The 18,922-nt window shown below is 32.2% G+C and overlaps 1 protein-coding gene across 1 annotated transcript in view; it reads left to right on the top strand.

The window, feature by feature from the left end:
• The window catches only part of LOC129219428 (cAMP-specific 3',5'-cyclic phosphodiesterase, isoforms N/G-like), a 368,114-nt gene that overhangs the window by 340,011 nt on the left and 9,181 nt on the right, over positions 1–18,922 (top strand). The window contains exons 10-12 of the mRNA XM_054853827.1: positions 4,782–4,881; positions 7,163–7,317; positions 15,924–16,046. Coding sequence (XP_054709802.1) covers positions 4,782–4,881; positions 7,163–7,317; positions 15,924–16,046 — 378 coding nt within the window. The remainder of the gene's footprint in view (positions 1–4,781; positions 4,882–7,162; positions 7,318–15,923; positions 16,047–18,922) is intronic.

Here is an 18,922-nt window from a genome sequence, read left to right on the forward strand (position 1 = left end):
ACCATCTCTTCCCTAAGACAGAGGTTCACCTACCATGTGTACTGGTTATCTCCAAATTTTTAATTTTGCCACTTGCATCCCTGTGTTTCTCACTGCCTCAAATGTCTTCTGGATTTTAACTATCTTCCTATTTTTATAAAATAGTTGTTTGTACATTTCTGTATATTGTTGCTTCAGAGCAGCAGTTGCTTCTTTCTTTAAAAGTTAAGTGCCTTACAGTTGTTTTGAGGCTACAATATACAACTTCAATGTGTTTAAAAACCTTAAAGTTCACATTTGCTATGGCCAAAATATTTAAAACATTATGGACTATATTTTTATTCTAAAAGTATTAGAAAACTTTGTCCTTATTCATGTCACATTTTTTTAGGAATTTATTTCTCACCCTAATGGATGTTTTAGGCACTCTCCTTATCCAAATAAGACTTATTTTTGCCGATTGTGTCCTTACTCTAATGACTTCTTATCCCAATGAGATTCTTAGGGAACATGAATTTATTCTAAATAGACTTAAAGATTGTGCCTTTCTCTTATTCTAATGGCACTAATGGTATCTTAATGGAACTTCAGAGAAATGTGTTCTTATTCTAATAGAGAATATTGAACAGATATACAGCAATACCTTATGAAAACCTTTTTTTAAGAGTATGGGGGGGGGGAGGAGGGAGTGTGACCTAATGGGACTTTTAAGGACACATCTTAAACTCTCATAGGAACTGCCATTATCATATTAGAGCAGGGCTTCCCAAATTTTATATCCAGCAGACCCCTCTCATTAACCAATGTTCAATGGAGTCCACTGTCATTAGTTTCTATAGATACTGGTAGTGTGTAGTTAATGGAACTTACTTAAATTAACCATTGGTAATTAGAGGGGAACATCACTATTTAAAATAGGGAGGGTAGTTTACAATGCTTAACTTTTTTTTATAAATTCTGGAGTACAAAAGTCAAATTAAACAGAAAAAAAAAAACACATAAAAATTCAAACTTTGAATATCCAGTTAAAAAGAAGAGTTAGGTTGTTTTAACTGGCACGATTCTAATATGTTGGGTTTAATTTTTGATAGCTGGCTTGAATATCAGGTGCAGCATGTTGAATTTGGTGGCAGCACAGGGAAAAAATCCGAATTTGCATCTGTAAATTGTGTCAAATGGAAGAACACGTTTTGCTTTTCCAGAAAACGATAAAGATTGCAAAATTTTAGGCTCTAGGTAAAAATTTTAAGTGCCAGAAAAATTCTTTTTTGGATGTTGAAAAATTTAGTGTGACATGGTTTCTGGAATAATTACTAGCCAAAGTATTTTTTAAATCTCCCAGGCTTCTTAGCCCACGCGATTTTTCAGACCCTGGAGGTAAGAAGGTAGATTTCAAGGTGTCGGAAGTTATGTCTATCAAACATTCATATTCTCATAGCAACTGACAGCACGCTTTGCTATCAGCAGAAAACGGTCTGATTGTTGTTCTTCAAGATGTCAAGAAGTATGACTCAAATGACAACTTCATATTTCGAAGGTGAAAATTCTGGTTTTCAAATGCAAAAGCATTATTTAAGTATCAATTAGCATTTTTTAAACATTTTCTCCCTGGAATTTATCACGGACCTCCTACTAAGGGTCGGTGGATCAAAGTTTGGGAAGCCCTGTATTAGAGCATTACAGTGAGTGTTCCTATCCCAAATGTATTCTTATTCAATGTGTTCTTGTCCTTATGCATGTATTAAGAACTTGATTATTGTTATTGTAGAGATGGGAAATGTCGTTATTTTTAATGATCTGTTCATCAGAAGATCGTTTATTCTTTTGACTCATTTAAAAATGTTCAGGTGATTTCTCTGTAAGACATTCTCACTTATCTTCAAAATGTTTCATTAAATTAGTGATACTTTTTTAAGGAAAAATATCAAAAATTACCTAAAAGTAAGAAAATATGCCTATAAAAGATTAATTTAAAACATTTAATATAGGTTGAGATATAGAAAGTTCTGCTGTATATATACCAATAGATCAAATATAGCAATAAAAGTAACATCAGTAGCCGGGGTACCGAATAATTTAATTTCAAAAGCAGGACTCATCTGAATGTTATGGAACTTCAAAACCCATATTACCCATGGGATAACACCAAAAAAAAAGAGGGGGGTTGGGTTAAATAAATAACGCAGCAAGTATTCAAATCAGAAAAAATCATAGATAGTAATGATCCCTGTTAAAATTCTCAGGATATTATTGAATGTAAAATTGAGACTTAGAAGTCGCCAAGCATGTTAAAAAGAGCCAAATTACTATAGATGGTAGTTAATATGTATATTATAGATAATAGATAAAGGGATTACCAGTAAGGAGATAAAGGGAATTTTTATAAATAGTTTTGGGGACAGAGTATGAGAAGAATATTAACAGATGTGTGGGACAGGAAGAGAAAAGTCCAAGTATTTTGTTAGTAGCCTAAACAAGTTACACAAAATATTACTAATGGACACATTGAAAAAAATGCAAATAAACTGCAACGGTTCAGGAAGAATAATGCAGAAAGAAAAAGTGGTTCAAAATGAATACATTATATTGTATTGAGACAAAGGAAATTTGACATTGATTGAGAGTTTAAAATTTGAAGATGATTCTTACTGTAATTTTTTTTAAAAAATGTGATTTTATCACAAGTACATCAATATAGTATTCCAATCTGTTCCCCGTTCAAAATAACTGTCATTCATTTTTTAGGAAGTCTTTATGAGCCATTCGTTCTTTTAGAGCCATTCGTGCATGAACGACACATCCCTACTTAATTGAAACTTATAGAGTGGCTTTATCTTTATAAGAATTTTAATAATATGAGGTGTGATCGAAGCATATGATCAATGGATTCACATAGCAGCATCTACACTGCTAACATCCATATTATGTATTTTGTCATAATAGCGTGATCAATTCAGACAGGTAAGTTCAAGTTTGAACATGTTGAGATTGGGCATTCAGCTGCTAGAGTGAGGGTGTGCTTATCTTGTCTGTCATGCATGATGGATTTCAAAATGAAGAATTTGATTCAACCCGATTTCAATTCAAATGAATCGAGTTGATGATTCAAGCAGATTTCAAATCAGAAGCAAAGTGTGTCATGGCCACACCTAGCTTCTGGTGAACGAGAATAGCCAAACCTACTTTTTTCATGCACAAATTGGTCAGTGTATTGAAAAACTACAAAGGAAATAGCAGTATGTGACAAAAATTCCTCATTGACAAATTCAAACATTGGGCACTAGACTAGAGAAACATGCCTTCCACACTGCTTATGAAATTTTTTTCTACTAATAGAACTTTTTATATGGTGTTCTAAGTTAGTTTTTTTGTTTTACTATCGTGTAATCTTGGTGATCTAATCCTGTAAATTATAGAGTTAATCAATGCTCCTCCTTTCATGTCGCATCATTAGTATTTTATAATGCCAGTCTTTGTAAATGCTAAGCAATTTTCTTCTTGCTTATACCGACAGCTTTCGTCACAGGCCTATCTTTCCAAAGCCATTTGTAGCTATTTCAGTATGCTGATCAATTTACAAAAAGAAAAAATGGCTGTTGCAGGCCATTCAAAAATTTTGAAATTCATTTACTGTAACCATATCTTAATAGTGCATTGTTTAAAATTATCACACTCTGAAAGGCATATCTTCAAATAACCAGATCTAAAATTTTGGTTCAATTGGTTCAGCAGATAGGCCGCTAGGAACTCTTATGTAGGGAAATCAACTTTTGGATCATCCTGTACATGAAATTTTGTGTAAAATATTCTGACCCTCATAAAAATAAGTTAGCTTCAGCTTGGGGTGTAATTTATTCCTTAGTCCGTCTGACAATACCAGTTATATTGTCTCAGACAAAGCTAATTTAGTTTGCAATTACTTGGCTTACAACCTACTTTCAGATTTTTTTCAAAAAGCAAAGAGTATTCAAGTGGCTTTGCTAATTGCAAACTTTTTGCAAGCTGCTGGTTCAAATCAAGTGGCAATAGAAATATTTTCAGTGCCCCTTTTTACAAACTTTGTCAAAAACAACAAGAGACAAAATGTTTAACGAGTGACAAAATGTTTTTGCCATAATAATATTAAAAAGTTTCATTAAGCTTTTTTAAACATGTCTTGCAGGAAGATCAAACAGTAGATGCTAAATAAACTAAAATTTCTAGAGATGCATAAATGAATATTTATCTATTTTGATGATAAAACAACAATATTTGCTAAAGACCATATAGCATATCATCGCCTCAGAACAACATTAGGATATCTTAGTTTTGTTTCTAAGCTTAGATGCCTCAAGGTTGCTCTGAAGCAACGATATATTGAAAGTTGCAATCATATTGAGCGAAAAGTATCCAAACAACTGAGCCGATATACTAATTTGCATAAAAACCTGATCACTCTCTCAAAACAATACCTAAAAGCATTGCAAAAGTTTGCGTTACTATGCGCATATGTTTTTCACTGTTTCTAAGAATCTCAATTTCTAATTCTATTATGAAATGTGATATGTTTCAAGCAAAATACCTGTTTATGTGGGTAGTAATAGTGATTTATTATTTCAGTATTTCATTGTAGCATTGATGCATTAACACAATATCTTTTATTATTTTGTAACTCATTTGGAACACTTTGATCAAAATCTGAGATGGAAAGTAATTACTGTTTTTTGAAATATATGCCTTATAAATGTTCAAATTATTATTATTGAATTTGTTAGACATTTTTTATTTCCTTTTTTATTTAATAATAATTTTGCTTTTTCAAGTCTGTCTTCACAGATTTGGAAATATTAGCTGCCCTTTTTGCTGCTGCTGTTCATGATGTTGATCATCCTGGTGTTACAAACCAGTATTTAGTAAATTCAAGTATGTCTCAAAGTAGAATGACATTTTTCTATTAATCTTAAATTAGCGTGCAGTTGAAATTTGTTAATCCTACTTATTTACTTTTATGTTTTCAGTAACTATCCACTTAATTTTTATAGCTTTCAAAGAAAGTTCATTTCATCAGGTTTCCATTAGCATTCCAAAAATACAAAGCTTACCTTATTTTTACAAAATGTTTGCTGTTTACAAAAGGGACTATTCTTAGAATGAAGTTTTTGCAATGAAACTTAGCACTAGATAAGTACTTCAGTTTTTAAAATGCGCATTTAACTCACAAGAATGTAACAAACAGATAATTCATGCTATTCATCAAATTTAAATGACACACTTTTTCCAATAACAACCTCTCATCTAGGAGCTCTCTCACATAATATTACGCAGTATTGCATAGCTTGAGCAGTATTGTTCAGTACAGTGCTCAAATTATCCATTTAGAATGCCTGGTGCAGATTCGCTCCCAAAACCTTCCTTAATTTTGCGTTATCAATTGAAAATCGCTTAAGTCAATGAATTTATAAAAGTTTCTTTTTCATTATATGCATAAAAAAGCAGTCAAAACAAGGAAAATAAAAGGTTTTTCCCCCCTCTTTAGCAGATTGCTTTGTGTATCAGATTGTAGGAGGGGAATAATTTATTTACAAAAGTATGCGCATAGTGTTGCAAAAATTAGTGAAGACGATCCGATATAGCTATTTTTTGCCTTGGTTGTCGACCTAAAATTTCATTGCCAGCTGATGAAGTTAAGAAGTTAAAATTTTGAAAAAGTTAAAATTTTGTCAAAAATGGAAAAAATAGCTTTTTTTTCCTGGATGACTCAAATAATCCTGCTTTAGTAAAGCTTGACCACGAAAAGAAGGCGGATGACCTTGAAGCGAAACATCATTTGTAATAGGTAGAATCTGCCAGAAAGTACCGAATAGCAAGAGGCATGGTCTTGAATATCCTATCTATCCCAAAATAATAACTAACAACCTATTACAAATGATACAAATGATGTTTTTGCTTCAAGGTCATCCGCCTTCTTTTTGTGGTCAAGCTATAACAGAAAATACCTACGAGAGAAACAGTAGTTAAAACTGAGCTTAAAGAGCTGTGGTTTCATAAACAACAGTAACGAAGCTAAAGTGACCGACAAATAAAATCATTTTGAAATCTTTTTCTGAGGAGAGGATTTTGCAAATGTTTTACTGTAGTACCTGGAAAATTCTGTTTATGTTAGTAAATAGAATTGTGTTTATAATCTTAATGACATGTGATTTTAAAAAAAATGTAAGCAGTCAAAAATAACTTCCTTTTTTGAAGTATTAAAAAAAAAAACTCTCTGTAAAGGGGGGTATTTTTATGTAGTAGGGTAGGGCGGGGCTAGTTGAGCGATTTTTCACTTGATACAAAAAAAAGCACATAAAATTATGAATGTTTCCTTTTTAATAAAAATGATTTTTAAATCTTGAAAATTTTAATCTTTAAAAACATTTTTTTTTTTAAATAAGTACCTAAAGTTGTATACATCCAGTTATGCTGCGAAATGCAGTGTTTTTTTTCTGTTGGTTTTTATGGTTTTATTTTATTTATTTATTTTATTTTATTTTTTTTTTTTTGCTTAACTTGTTTAAATAAGAAGCTTGTACTTTTTTAACACTTCTCTGAATGTCAGGCAATTTTTCAACATATGCTTTTTTTGTTTATCATTTGTGATTTTTTTTTTCTGATCAGTGGACAAAGCAGGGCATATACAACTATACTGAAATGCATATCTGCTTTTCAGTATAGTTGTATAATAATGTCCTCATCTCCTCCTCCTCCCCCCCCCCTGCACACACACATTTAAAAAAAACACACAAACCAGTTGTTTATGTGCATTCCTAAAATATCACTAAATTTTGTCAATGTCTATATTTTCCTATCAATATACTTTAATATTATTGATGCTCTGTATTCTGTTTCAAAAGATATTAATAATTTTCATCAGTATTTAGCTAACTTTACCTTGAAAAAACTGGATCCTTTTTTTTATTTTGTATTTAAATTTAGAAAACTAAATGTATCGCTATAAAGTTCAGTAAAGAAAATAATCTCTATATTTTTGTATAATGTTTTAACATAAACTTCTCTATTAATGTACACATTTTTTAAAAAATCAGTGCTAAAATATTAAATTCAAGAGTTTTGTGTTCTCTTTTCTGTTTCTTTCTCAGTCTTTCAGTATTTACTAATATATATTAGCATTGAATTCAGTAGTTTAAAATGAGTTGTTTTTTAGGTTCTGAATTGGCATTGATGTATAATGATGAATCAGTTTTAGAAAACCACTCTTTAGCTGTTGGTTTTAAGCTCTTGCAAGATGAAAATTGTAACATCTTTGAGAGTTTGACAAAGAAACAAAGACAGACTTTAAGGAAAATGGCAATTGATATGGTAAGTTTCAAATTATATGCAATTAATATATTTTTCTGAACTGAAAGCAGATAATCAGTTGATAGGCAATAATCTTTCTCCCAACAATGTATAGATACATCAGCATTGTTTTGCCCAAATGTGGAATAATTATTGGTTTGCTGGTTCTCATTAGTTTCATTTACAGTATGGGTCTTTATTATCGCCTAATAAAACAGGTTTTTTTTTATGGAAAAAAAAAGTTCTACAGGTAAATGAATAGTCCGATCGCGTTAAAAAGATCCCTGATATGACCATAACCACAAGAGATGCCCATGATCATAATACTAAATATCTTGTGAGGTTGCAGACTAGTTTATCCATAGAAAATAGACTTCTGGTATCAAGAATGCAAAATTATTCATTCACCAAATTGGGTTTGATGTACCAAAAGTAAACTATAACTATAAATGCAATATGATAGGGGTGCCCACCTGGGGGGGGGGGACATGACACAAACTGCGCCATTGAAATTCTTAGGCAGGTTATTGTTTTGAAGGGTATTTTTTACATTTGGGTTGGGTTGCAATGTTTGATGGGGGTGAGCCCTTGCTCTTAGGGGGGTGGGTACACCTGAATATGATAGGCAAAGTAGACAAAACTAGGCCATTAAACACCACCAGTGTCAGGAATGACTAAATATGCAACATGGCTTCCAAACTATGAACATAAAATGACCAATTCATAGTATCTGAATCCAAAAACATCATGTCTGATCAAGCACGATCAATCCGAGTCTGCAGAGCCGATAATGTGTCTACTTGTCAAATGAAAGAGAAGAGTGAGATAGGGCTTCCTAATGTCTTGGTTTAAAAGGTTGCAAATAATGTTGAAGTAAACAAGGAAATTTTATTGAATGAAGTAAACTCTTAAGAATTATTTACTACAAGCTTTATTAGAGTGTTTTATTAGTGTAATCCATCTTGAAAATAAGTAAATTGCAAACCCTTCTACTGCATTAGTTGTAGTAAAAGAAAAAATGTGTGCTTATATTTCTTTCACCTTTCCCATTTTTATGAGTAATACCTGTAATGTAGATGAGGGTAATGAATTTTGATGTAGATGAGCGTAATGAGATGAGGGTAATGAAAAGCTAAAAATGATTTTTTTTTTTAAATTTATTATCTAAATCTTGAATATGAGAACTTTAGCTTTTGTTCGATAAAAATTATAATTTTTTTGTAAATAATAATATACTTATTGATAAACAGCTGGAACAATACTTAGATGAACAATTCAACTTGTGCCAATATCTTTAACAGTAAAAAAAATATGCCCAAATAGTATAACTTTTGCTTAATTTTATGAACTTATAAGTAGTAAATTGTATAAGTTTGCAGCATTTTAGTGTCATAGTTAAACAATAAAAGATTATAATGCATGAATAAAGTATTAAGTTCTTGTGAACACTCATATAATGTATTTTCTGGGATTTATTTAAAATGAAATACTTATTAAGAGCAGGAATCTGAGAAACTGTCACGCCTAGCATTATGAGCTGATTCATACCATTTCAGATTTTCTGCAGAAAATTACCAACTATTACTTACCTTGTTAAAAGCCCAAATCCAAAATTTTTTGTTCTGAAGTCGAGTTGTTCCGTTTTTATTTGTCCCTAATGGTCAAAGCGTGATAGCAAAAATTGAGCGGATTTTTAAGACACGGTAATTGCTATGAGCCACAATTGTTGCTGAGAACTATTTACCTCCAAATTATTTTTATGTATGAAGGATAAATGATTCAAACTTTCCAAAATGAATGGTGAATTTGTGGCAAGTTGTTGCCGCAAAGTCAGTGAAGGTCACAAAAATGGTATTTTTGACGTTTTTTAGCACTGTTGAGGTCCAAAAACAGATTGCACTTTTCAGTTGCCACGGCAAAAGTACTGTCGCTTGAAAGGTAAGTATATGCACTTTAAAAAAAATGCATAATAAACTGAAGCAAGTTGAATGTGCTTTTAGTTACATTAGGCAAAATAGGGGAAAATGTCATATTTTACTGATATTCAAACTGTTGTAACTCCTTGCACGGACAACATATTGAAATTTTATATTTTTTTACTTTAATAAAACGTTGAATATTAAAACACTTCAGTAGATTTTCTTTTCTTTCTATCTCTTTTTTTTTCAATGGAATTTCGAGTTGAGGATGGATTGAATGAGTGCTCTTGCTCTGATTCATATTGTATGCCATAAGCAATCAAGCATATGTTTTGATTGCTTATGGCATTATCAAAAACTCTTTAATGTTCCTGTGTTGTCACTTGGCAACTGCACGATTCTTTAGGCATTTTTACAAATTATGAAAAATCGCTTAATGTTCCAATAAATCTCTATGAAAATTTAGGCAAATGAAATGCTTCGTATGTTAACAATGGCTCTCATTGAACAACTAAAATTGCAGCCGCTTAATATTAAAAATTGCAGAAAACATCGCCTGCGACGAAACAAATGGAACAAAATCGTTCTGTTGCTACACGTTTATTTATCGTCTGCCAAGTATGGCTTGTGTTTGCTCGTATGTTATCTTTTATAACTGTATATTAGTCAAAACTGATTTTGTTCTATTGTTTTTAGAACAAGAATATGAGGAATCAAAGTACTTTTTTTTTAATGTCTGAGGCCTGTGAAATTACAAAACGTTTTCTTCGACTTTATTTGAAATTAAGTATGGTTATTTTCCTCAAGTAATGATTTTAAGTCTCTTTTGCGCTGAATGACGCCCGAAGATAAATTTTTGAGATGCGATAATTCCCAATTTTGCCGACTGATAAAATACGACCTGGCTGATGAGAAGCGACTAGGAATCATTTTTAAAAATGCAATATTGTCTCGAAATTTGCCGAATAAAGAATTTTTTGAGAGGCCACACAATGACCTCCAATCGGGGCGCTATTGCTTGAGCTTAGTCGAGTTTTAAAAAAATCGTGAAAATGGTTTTTCCGTCTTGGTGCAAATTTTGGTAGCGATTCATTTATGTTCCATTCTTCGGGCAATGGTTATGGACCGGTATAGATCAGTAAATACATGCTACTGATTACCTGCACAATGCAGCGATAATATCAATTACTGCTAATCACCAATGTTTAAGAAAATGCTCTTATTTAGCGGCAAGCGAATAAACATGTTTGCACCATAAAACTGAAGTAATATATATTTCAGAAATCCAAAAAAAGATGAAAGTGAAAAAATTCGCAGTCACTGCCGTTTACCTTCCCACCACAGAACGGTTATGGGCAAAAAATTTCAAAGATGCAAATAAATGAAAATCAAAAAATTTGCAATCACTGCCGTTTGCCCACCCACGGGAGAAAGTTTCCGTTCTTCAGTGTGCAGGTAAAGAGCAGTAAGTGCATTCTGCTGATTACCTGCAAAGTGTAGCGATAAAAGCAGTTACTGCTGTTTGCCTGCCCACGGGAGAAAGTTTTCGTTCTTCCGTGGGCAGGTAAAGAGCAGTAAGTACATACTGCCGACTTCCCACAAAATGTTGCAAAAAAAGCTGTTACTGCTAATTACCACGGGTAAAAAAATGCTTTTTTTTCTGCGGCAACCAAATAAAAATGTTTGTACCATAAAACTATATCAATATGGATATCAAAAATGCAAAAGAATGAAAATCGAAAAATCTGCAGTTACTGCCGTTTACCTACACACGGCAGTATTCATGTAACTATTAAAATAAAAAATCTTAAGCAAAAATATTAAAAGGAACTTGTATCCCAAATTTCATAAAAATCCGTTACCATGCGGCCACCACTTTTTTGTGAATTTTTCTCATTTCGTATGGTATGACCCATATTTAAGTGCAAAGTGATTTAGACAACATTTTCAATGTTATTATGTTGAAAATCCTTTTTTTTTAAATCAAACAACTATTTCCATTTAAGTTTCCTGAATGTGTTTTTAGCATGGCACTTTAAATGGATCTGTACCAATTTCTGTAAAAAAAAAAAAGTTTTTTTTTTTTTTTTTTTTTTTTTTGAAAATTTTATTCTCAATTGTAATTGTGGAAAATTACAATTAACATTTTCAATTGTTAACTGTAGTAGAAACAGTTAACAATTAATTGTTAATTGTAGTTTACTACAGTTAACAATTAATCAATTGTTAATTGTAGCTTACTACAGTTAACAATTAATCAATTGTTAATTGTAGTTTACTACAATTAATTTGTTTTGTGAATTTTAATTAAAACTAACTGTAAAAAAAAAAAAATACTGGTTTTGTATAACATACTGTACAGGCGACAGGTCTACTGGACGCTGGACGGGTACCATATTACTATCTAACTATTTAAATACACATATTAGCAACAAATAAAAGATCAATGCAAATAAATCATTAGTAACTTTAATGAAACTTCTTGAAACATTGAAACCACAATTGCTACAGTAACTAACTTTAGTGAAACATATTAGATAGACAATGACAATTTATAATTTCTTGTAATAATTTAAATTACATTTTAATACTCTTCTCAAACATGCTGTCGGACAATCTGTGACGTTTTGGCAGATTTGTTGTTGTAGCAACAGAAAAAAGGCGGTCAAGTGCAGCTGACGATGGTAAAAGTGTGTTGTGTTTAAGAAAAACACTTTTTATCTCAGGATATCTATTGAGGAGTTGCAAATGTTGGCTTTCTTCTGCAAAAAATGCAGCGTCAAAAGTTCTGCTTTAGTCATTGGTGCATCGGAGGAGGGTTTTTTTTTCTAAGAATGAAATATCCTCAGAGTCAAAATTGAAAAAAAATGTTGTCTTGAGTACTTTTTGTTGTTTCTACTGTTGCTACTATATTGTCACTCATTTGTTTGGAAACGCAGGTCTTGAAAACTTTCAGAACCTTAGTACGAGACGCACTGAACAAAAATACAAAATCAAATAGTACTTTAGACTCTGTACCCTGCGCTGTACCTATTGATACATAAAGTTAATTGTTAGTTTTAATTGTTTCATAGAACAGTTTAAAACATTAATTGCAATTGTTTTAATTTTGAGAAAGAATTAACAACGCAATTCAATTAAATTAATTGCAAAGTGTAATTAATAGTTTAATTGAAATTAATTTAATTGCAATTACTTTTTTAATCAATTAACAAGGCAATTGAAAAAATAATTGATTCATGCCCAACACTGGTGCATGAAGCAATCTTTTTGTAATTCTATTTCAAATAAATTACTTTAAAAAAATTTAAGTCGACAACAAGAGTGTTGGCACTAGTGATTGCAATACCGGTATACCAAATACTGGTATTTCGAGCAATTTTGCAATTTCGTAACACCGGTATTTGCTGAGGTGAAATACCTATATTTTCATACTTAACTTGAATGGTTTTCACTGAAGCTAAAAGAACTAGGAATGATAATCAACAGACAAAAGGGATAACTCGAAACTGATTTTACAGTGTTACTGGTTACAACTAAGATTTGAAATAAACTTGAGGGAATTTAAGAACTCCAGAACAGAACAATGACCTATCTACACACCCCTCAACCTCAGATTCCTTATGAGTTTTGTAGCAACCTTTAGTGAACATTATTTTCTCCCCTAACCTTCATTTTTCATGAGACAAACAGTCTAAAGTGGAAAAAAAAATCTACGAATGCCTCAAAAAAAAAAAATTGATATATGGAGATTTTTTCGATATACAGAAACAATTTTTCTATGTAATAAACATAGAAATTTGCTGGGATTTGGATATATAGAAAATTTTGATATGTGGAAGTTCGATATATGGAGGTTCGACTGTAGTTTCAATTGAAGAACTTTTAATTTAACTAACTAAATATCTACTTATATTTTAAACGTACATTTCTTTTTCCATGATACAGAACCAAAAATCAATCAATTGATGTAAAAATTTGGCTTCAAAAGCATGAACTAATAGAATATCGTTAAACAAAAGTAGCGGGAAGATTGCAAAATATTTTCATCACTAGATGGTAAAATGAACTGCATTTTTGTGCACCATTTTTTTTTTTTCTATTTCCCTGGTTACTCACTTTCCCATTTGTAAAAGTTAATTTCGAGTGTAGTTTTGAATGTATTTGTTCTATGAATAATTTATACCAACCATCAATTGCAGTAATACTTCATGCAATTTTTTTTTTAATATTTGTCTCAACTGTACTGAATTTCGGCAAAAATCTTTTTCTTTTTAGTGAAACAAATGGTGCTTTTATTGTCACTGGTATTGGTTTGTTGTCATGTCTCGCTTTATACTTGGCAAGATAATATTTAGAAATTATATAATGCCTTGAAAATTTTGCATAGAGGTTAAGCATAACCATTTGCAACATATTTTTAGATAGTTACATAATTATAATTGTAAAGAAATTTGAAAAGAACGCAAAAACGAATAAGAGAAACCAACAAGATCAAATCTAGTCAAGTTTATCGTAAATTTCAAGGGGGGGAAAGGGCTAATGATAAAAATGAAATGCAAACTTCTCCTGCTCAAGAGGAAATGATGTTAATATTGGAAAAGTATCGCCTCTTAGAAAGAAATTACAACTAGCTATAAATCTTAAAAAATACATTATAATCATACACATAATACAAAAGAAACACGCACACAAAAGGATTTTTTGAAAAATAACGCTCAAGAGACCGAATTATTTGAAGATGAAGAACTTGTAGACTATTAGGCCCTGTTTACGCACACTCCGGCTTCACCCCGGGTTGAAGCGGAAGGTGAAGGGGGATTGCAGCCGGGTTGATGGGAAGAGCCGTTTTTGTCAAATCGTGGATTCTCCTTTACGTTCCCTTACGCTTTCGTTTCGGTGCTATCCCATAAAATGCTGCAGTTGGATTTTTCCATAATTAGAAGAAATTAGTTTCGAAACAAAATCACCAACGCAAAAAGAACACGCACAACAACACCAAAATAAATACACACGAGGAGGAGACACGTGACCACGCAATGCACTGTGGGAAAAATCCGCCAATAATTCTTCAATGTAGGTGGAGGGAATTCGCTCCTGCATTGAACGCGGCTTGAAGCCGGGTTGGATGCATATGTTGGATATATTTAGATATTATAGAGTTAGTAGCCTACAGCTAAGCTGAAAATTAGGCAACTCATTTCCAACTGAATTTTGAGGGAGTGGTCTGCCCGAAGAAAATAAAACATGAATCACTTTTTAACATTGAAAACATTTAACATGCATTATTAAAATAGTTACAACACAATAGTTTAGTCCTCAAAAAATATTAGGTTATGCTAGGTCAAAAGATCTTACAGTAAGTCCAAGTTGAGTCAAGACGAATACGCAGATGTCAAAAAAAGTGCTGTCGGCTTTTCACGGTGAATTCCGCATAGGCAGAAGGACAGCATCGCAATTCCTTAATTGCATGCAGGTCAGTTCATACCTCAGGTATCAAATTCACCATATCCAGGTAAACATTGTAGATGGACTCGCTCCTTTCCTTAGCATTGAAGACCAAATAACCCACTTAAGTTGGACTATAACTTTCCATTTTTATGAACATCATAACAGCACGCGCTTCCAAACTGGGGGCATCAATGACGAAGCATCCAAAAAAATCCGACCTCACCTGAGAGGCCGGTAGCAAAAAACTTTATAAGGACATGGACGAACACACACACAAACAGCACAAACGAGAAAATGAGTGAGAGAGAGGAAGAGATCGAGCTATGGTCGGTCCGAATATTTATTGCCAGATCCGACCGTGCTCGTAACAATGTGACATTACCTCATTTGCATCTTGCAAGAACAGCTCAACTCCGGAAAAACACAGCTTGCAGGTTGCACAATTCTTATCTAATTCGACATTCAGCACCCAAGACCTCAGCAGGTTATCTTACGTAATTGACATGTGCTTTGTCGGAAGTTTACCGACTTCTGCCGAATGGCGGCAACCAATCATAGCGTGCCACAAATTTTCCCGAACACTTCCGATTCAAACTTAAACATTTGAGTGTCTGTGGCAGGTGGATGGGATTTCCCATGCAAGGTTTTTCCCGGAATGGCAAAAGGTAAGTTACAAATTTTTTTTTTTTAACAATATTGGTGAAATCCTTCAAGAAACAAAAATAAAGGCATTTAGCCCAACAGCATAAAACAGCCTTATTTCGCGAAGCCGGGTTGACGCCGGGATGAATCTAGCTGCATAAACAGGGCCTTGGAGGAGGTGTATCGTGCATTGTTAACAGTACCACGGACCTGCGGGAATTCAGAAAGAGTATTTTCAACTGTAGGAAAGTTAAGCAAAAAAAGAGTTCCAGGCTTAGAGACAATTCAATAGATGCATTATATTTTTTACTATTTATTTTGGCATTTGTTCCTTCATTTTATATTTGTTCACAATACGTTTTCATAAATAATACAATTTTTGTATAAAATTATGAAATGTAGCAACGAAACAATATGTATTCAAGCATGTTTTGAGAAATTTCAAATACCGGTTTTAAAAATATCGAATACCTGTATTGCAGTCCCCAATTGGTCCAGAATAAGTCAATTGATTTGGGCATTACTATAGACATCTGACATACTGCTGTGATATTTTGATCTGAAAATTATATACTTATAAATACTATTCCAGATTTTTTTTTTTATGTTTTCCAGGTTCTTGCTACTGACATGTCCAAACATATGTCACTTTTAGCGGATCTGAAAACTATGGTTGAAACAAAAAAGGTTGCTGGATCTGGTGTTCTTCTTTTAGATAACTACACTGAACGAATACAAGTTGGTATTTTCCCTCTCATCAATAGTTCTATAAAAGATTTAAAATGTTTTTTAAATTCCCTACGTTACCAACTTTCTCTGCATGCTTTCACTGGCTTCATGTGATTACCAAGATATCCTTCTATTACTGGGCTGAAAGGTGGGCTTGCCAAACCCACCTGCTGCAGGTGCTACCAAGCCCCTGATTTACTTTAACACATTTAGGATGGATTGTTATCCCCCCCCCTGTTTGCCACACAGTATGAAATGCCTGGGCCTGACTTAATCCACTTTAGCTCCAACCAAAAATATTGGCACCCCCCCTCCAATATGTGCTCTCACTCAATCTACTTTGCTCTAATGAGAAATTATTGGCAGGAAGTTAGTTGCTCAGTTGAGCCTTTTTCATGCTGTGCCCAATAAAAAACGTTACTTTTTTTTCACCATAAGACGGTGACCCGCTTTAGCATTTATTCTCAACAAAATGCTTGGCCATCTGAAATTGTTGGTTAAACATCGCTGTAACAAATTTTGATTATGCTTTATCAACTTGTATCTGCTGAATGAGTGACTTTCTGAAACTGATTCTTTCCTCATTTATCATCTGCTGGCATGTTACAGAGAGGGCACAAGTGATACAATGATGGAGTCAAATAATTGCCCAGTTGTTGAGGCTCAGAATTAAGTAAAAAATTTTATTTCTCAATATATATATATAGGCACATTTTGAAGATGCCATATCTCGGAAGGAATTACTCAAAAGGTGATTTTTGTTTACATGATTGAAAAGAGCACGGCTGGATTAACTAGGAAATGTTTGATTATTTTTTGAGACATAAAAGGTATATTGAAGTTCAAAAACAACTGATTTCAAACAGCAATTAATTTTGTTTTAAGGTCAGCTAAAGTTGGTTACTGTTAAAATCAAATGTAACTTTTATATTGTGCATGATACGTACCATCGTTGAAAATTATAAATGAGCAAACATACCCTAGTGTATAATATGTAAAAGCTGAATAAGAGTGATTTTGAACATTTGAAATAAAAAAAAATTATACATTGAACATCTAGGAATTATGATTTTCTTTCAAACTGGAGCTTTGTTTTTAAAAAATTTCTGTCCACATGGCAATGGTTGATTATAAAACATTTATTGCTTTCCTGTAAAAATATTTTAACAAAAACATCTACACTATTTATACTTAATTATAAAAGTTTTAAAACAATAACTTTGTTATTCCTTTTAACAAAATCTTGACTTTTTTTATATGCAAAGGTAATTTAATATTTTCGTGTCTTTTTAAGAAAATGTTGCTCTTAAAATTCAGCCTGTAATTCAAAGCAAAATGTGCCTTTTTTCATTAAGCAATATAGGTCTCTAAATTATTCTCATGCATAACTAAAGCATAAACTTTCTTTTGACTCCTTTCTTCTATGCATGTAATGTTCATAAACATCTCGCCACCTTGATTACAATGAAATGACTCATTATTGTGTCATTTCATTTTCTCATTTTTAATACATAAATTAACTAAACTGTTAATACATATATGTTTTAACTCTTTCTGCCCCAAGGGCAACTATTTTGAAAGCTCCTAGGGTCCCAGCCAAATGGCCGAGTTTCTTTTCTATGCTTTCCCCCTGTTTCTCTGTCCTCTTAGTGCGTACTGCTGAGTTGCTAATCCTGTGAGTAACTTCCTATCCTTTTCATCCTCCCATCAAGTAGTGACAGGTGTTCTACCCTTTCCACGTGGAGCAAATTCCTGTAGCATTTTCGCTACATTTTAGGAATGTGAAATTTTATGTTTTCTATTTGAAATGTATATAATTGGTTATGGAGAATTTAGCACATTAAAGCAAAGATTTTTCTAATGCCTTTTCACATGTTCATTATGACTGTGACATTAGAGGAAAATAATAAGAAAGAAAAGAAAAGAATGAGATTATAAAACATGACAATTTATTTGAAAAAGTTTTTTTTTTAATTTTAGTTTTCTAAGAACGTTTACGAAAAATTCGGAAAAACATGAAGTTGTTCAGAACTTATACAGCTTGCTTGTTCATGTACTAACATCAATTTTGCTGTATTAATAACACTAATGCACTAGATTGTTTCGAATCTTCGTTACAAATAGTTAAAGAACTGTTTTTAAACAAGATTATTTTTATTGTTGAGAAAAAAAGTTTAAATATTATGAAAACGTCATCGAATCCACTCTTCTGTCATTAATAATAATACCCAAGTCTCTAAAGTAATACAGCAAAATACTCATTACGCCCCCCTCCCCCTTCGCTTTTGTTTTTCGGAAATTTTTCTTGAGTTCTATGCATATTTAAATTATAGTCACAAATAATGTTACAAATATTTTCAAAAGTTGTCCAGTAGAATTTGGATTTAAGTTTATTCTATCTTCTCCTCTCTGGCATTAGATATGTATGCATTGACATTCTATAGATATTTGTTGAACCAAAATTATTAGTCTCACAATTACACTTAAGTATATTTAATTAAATGTCATAAAAGTGCATTGTAAAAATGTAGAGCTTAATTTTTAAAACAGTGTGCATTTTCCTTTATTCTAGTTTTTTTTTTTTTTTTTTTTTTGAAGCAACCCCCTTCTCCCTCGCTTCAAGCATGCATTTGAAACAGATCCTGAAAAATCAGTTTTTCAATGATTTTTGGGTCCCCAGAAAATTTTGTGGGGAAGCTCTATCTTACCGACCCTTTTTTATAATCAGAAACTAAGAACATGTTGGCAAAAAGGCAGTATTATTTCTTTTCATCGCACTTTTTTTTTTCAATTTATTTAATTCCAACATTAATTTATTTTCTGTTATTTGTTTGTGGTATTTTTCAAGAATGTAACGCTTATTGTCGGGTTTTCAATTTACATCT

This window comes from Uloborus diversus, chromosome 3, assembly GCF_026930045.1.
Source record: "Uloborus diversus isolate 005 chromosome 3, Udiv.v.3.1, whole genome shotgun sequence".
Lineage (NCBI taxonomy): Eukaryota > Metazoa > Arthropoda > Arachnida > Araneae > Uloboridae > Uloborus > Uloborus diversus.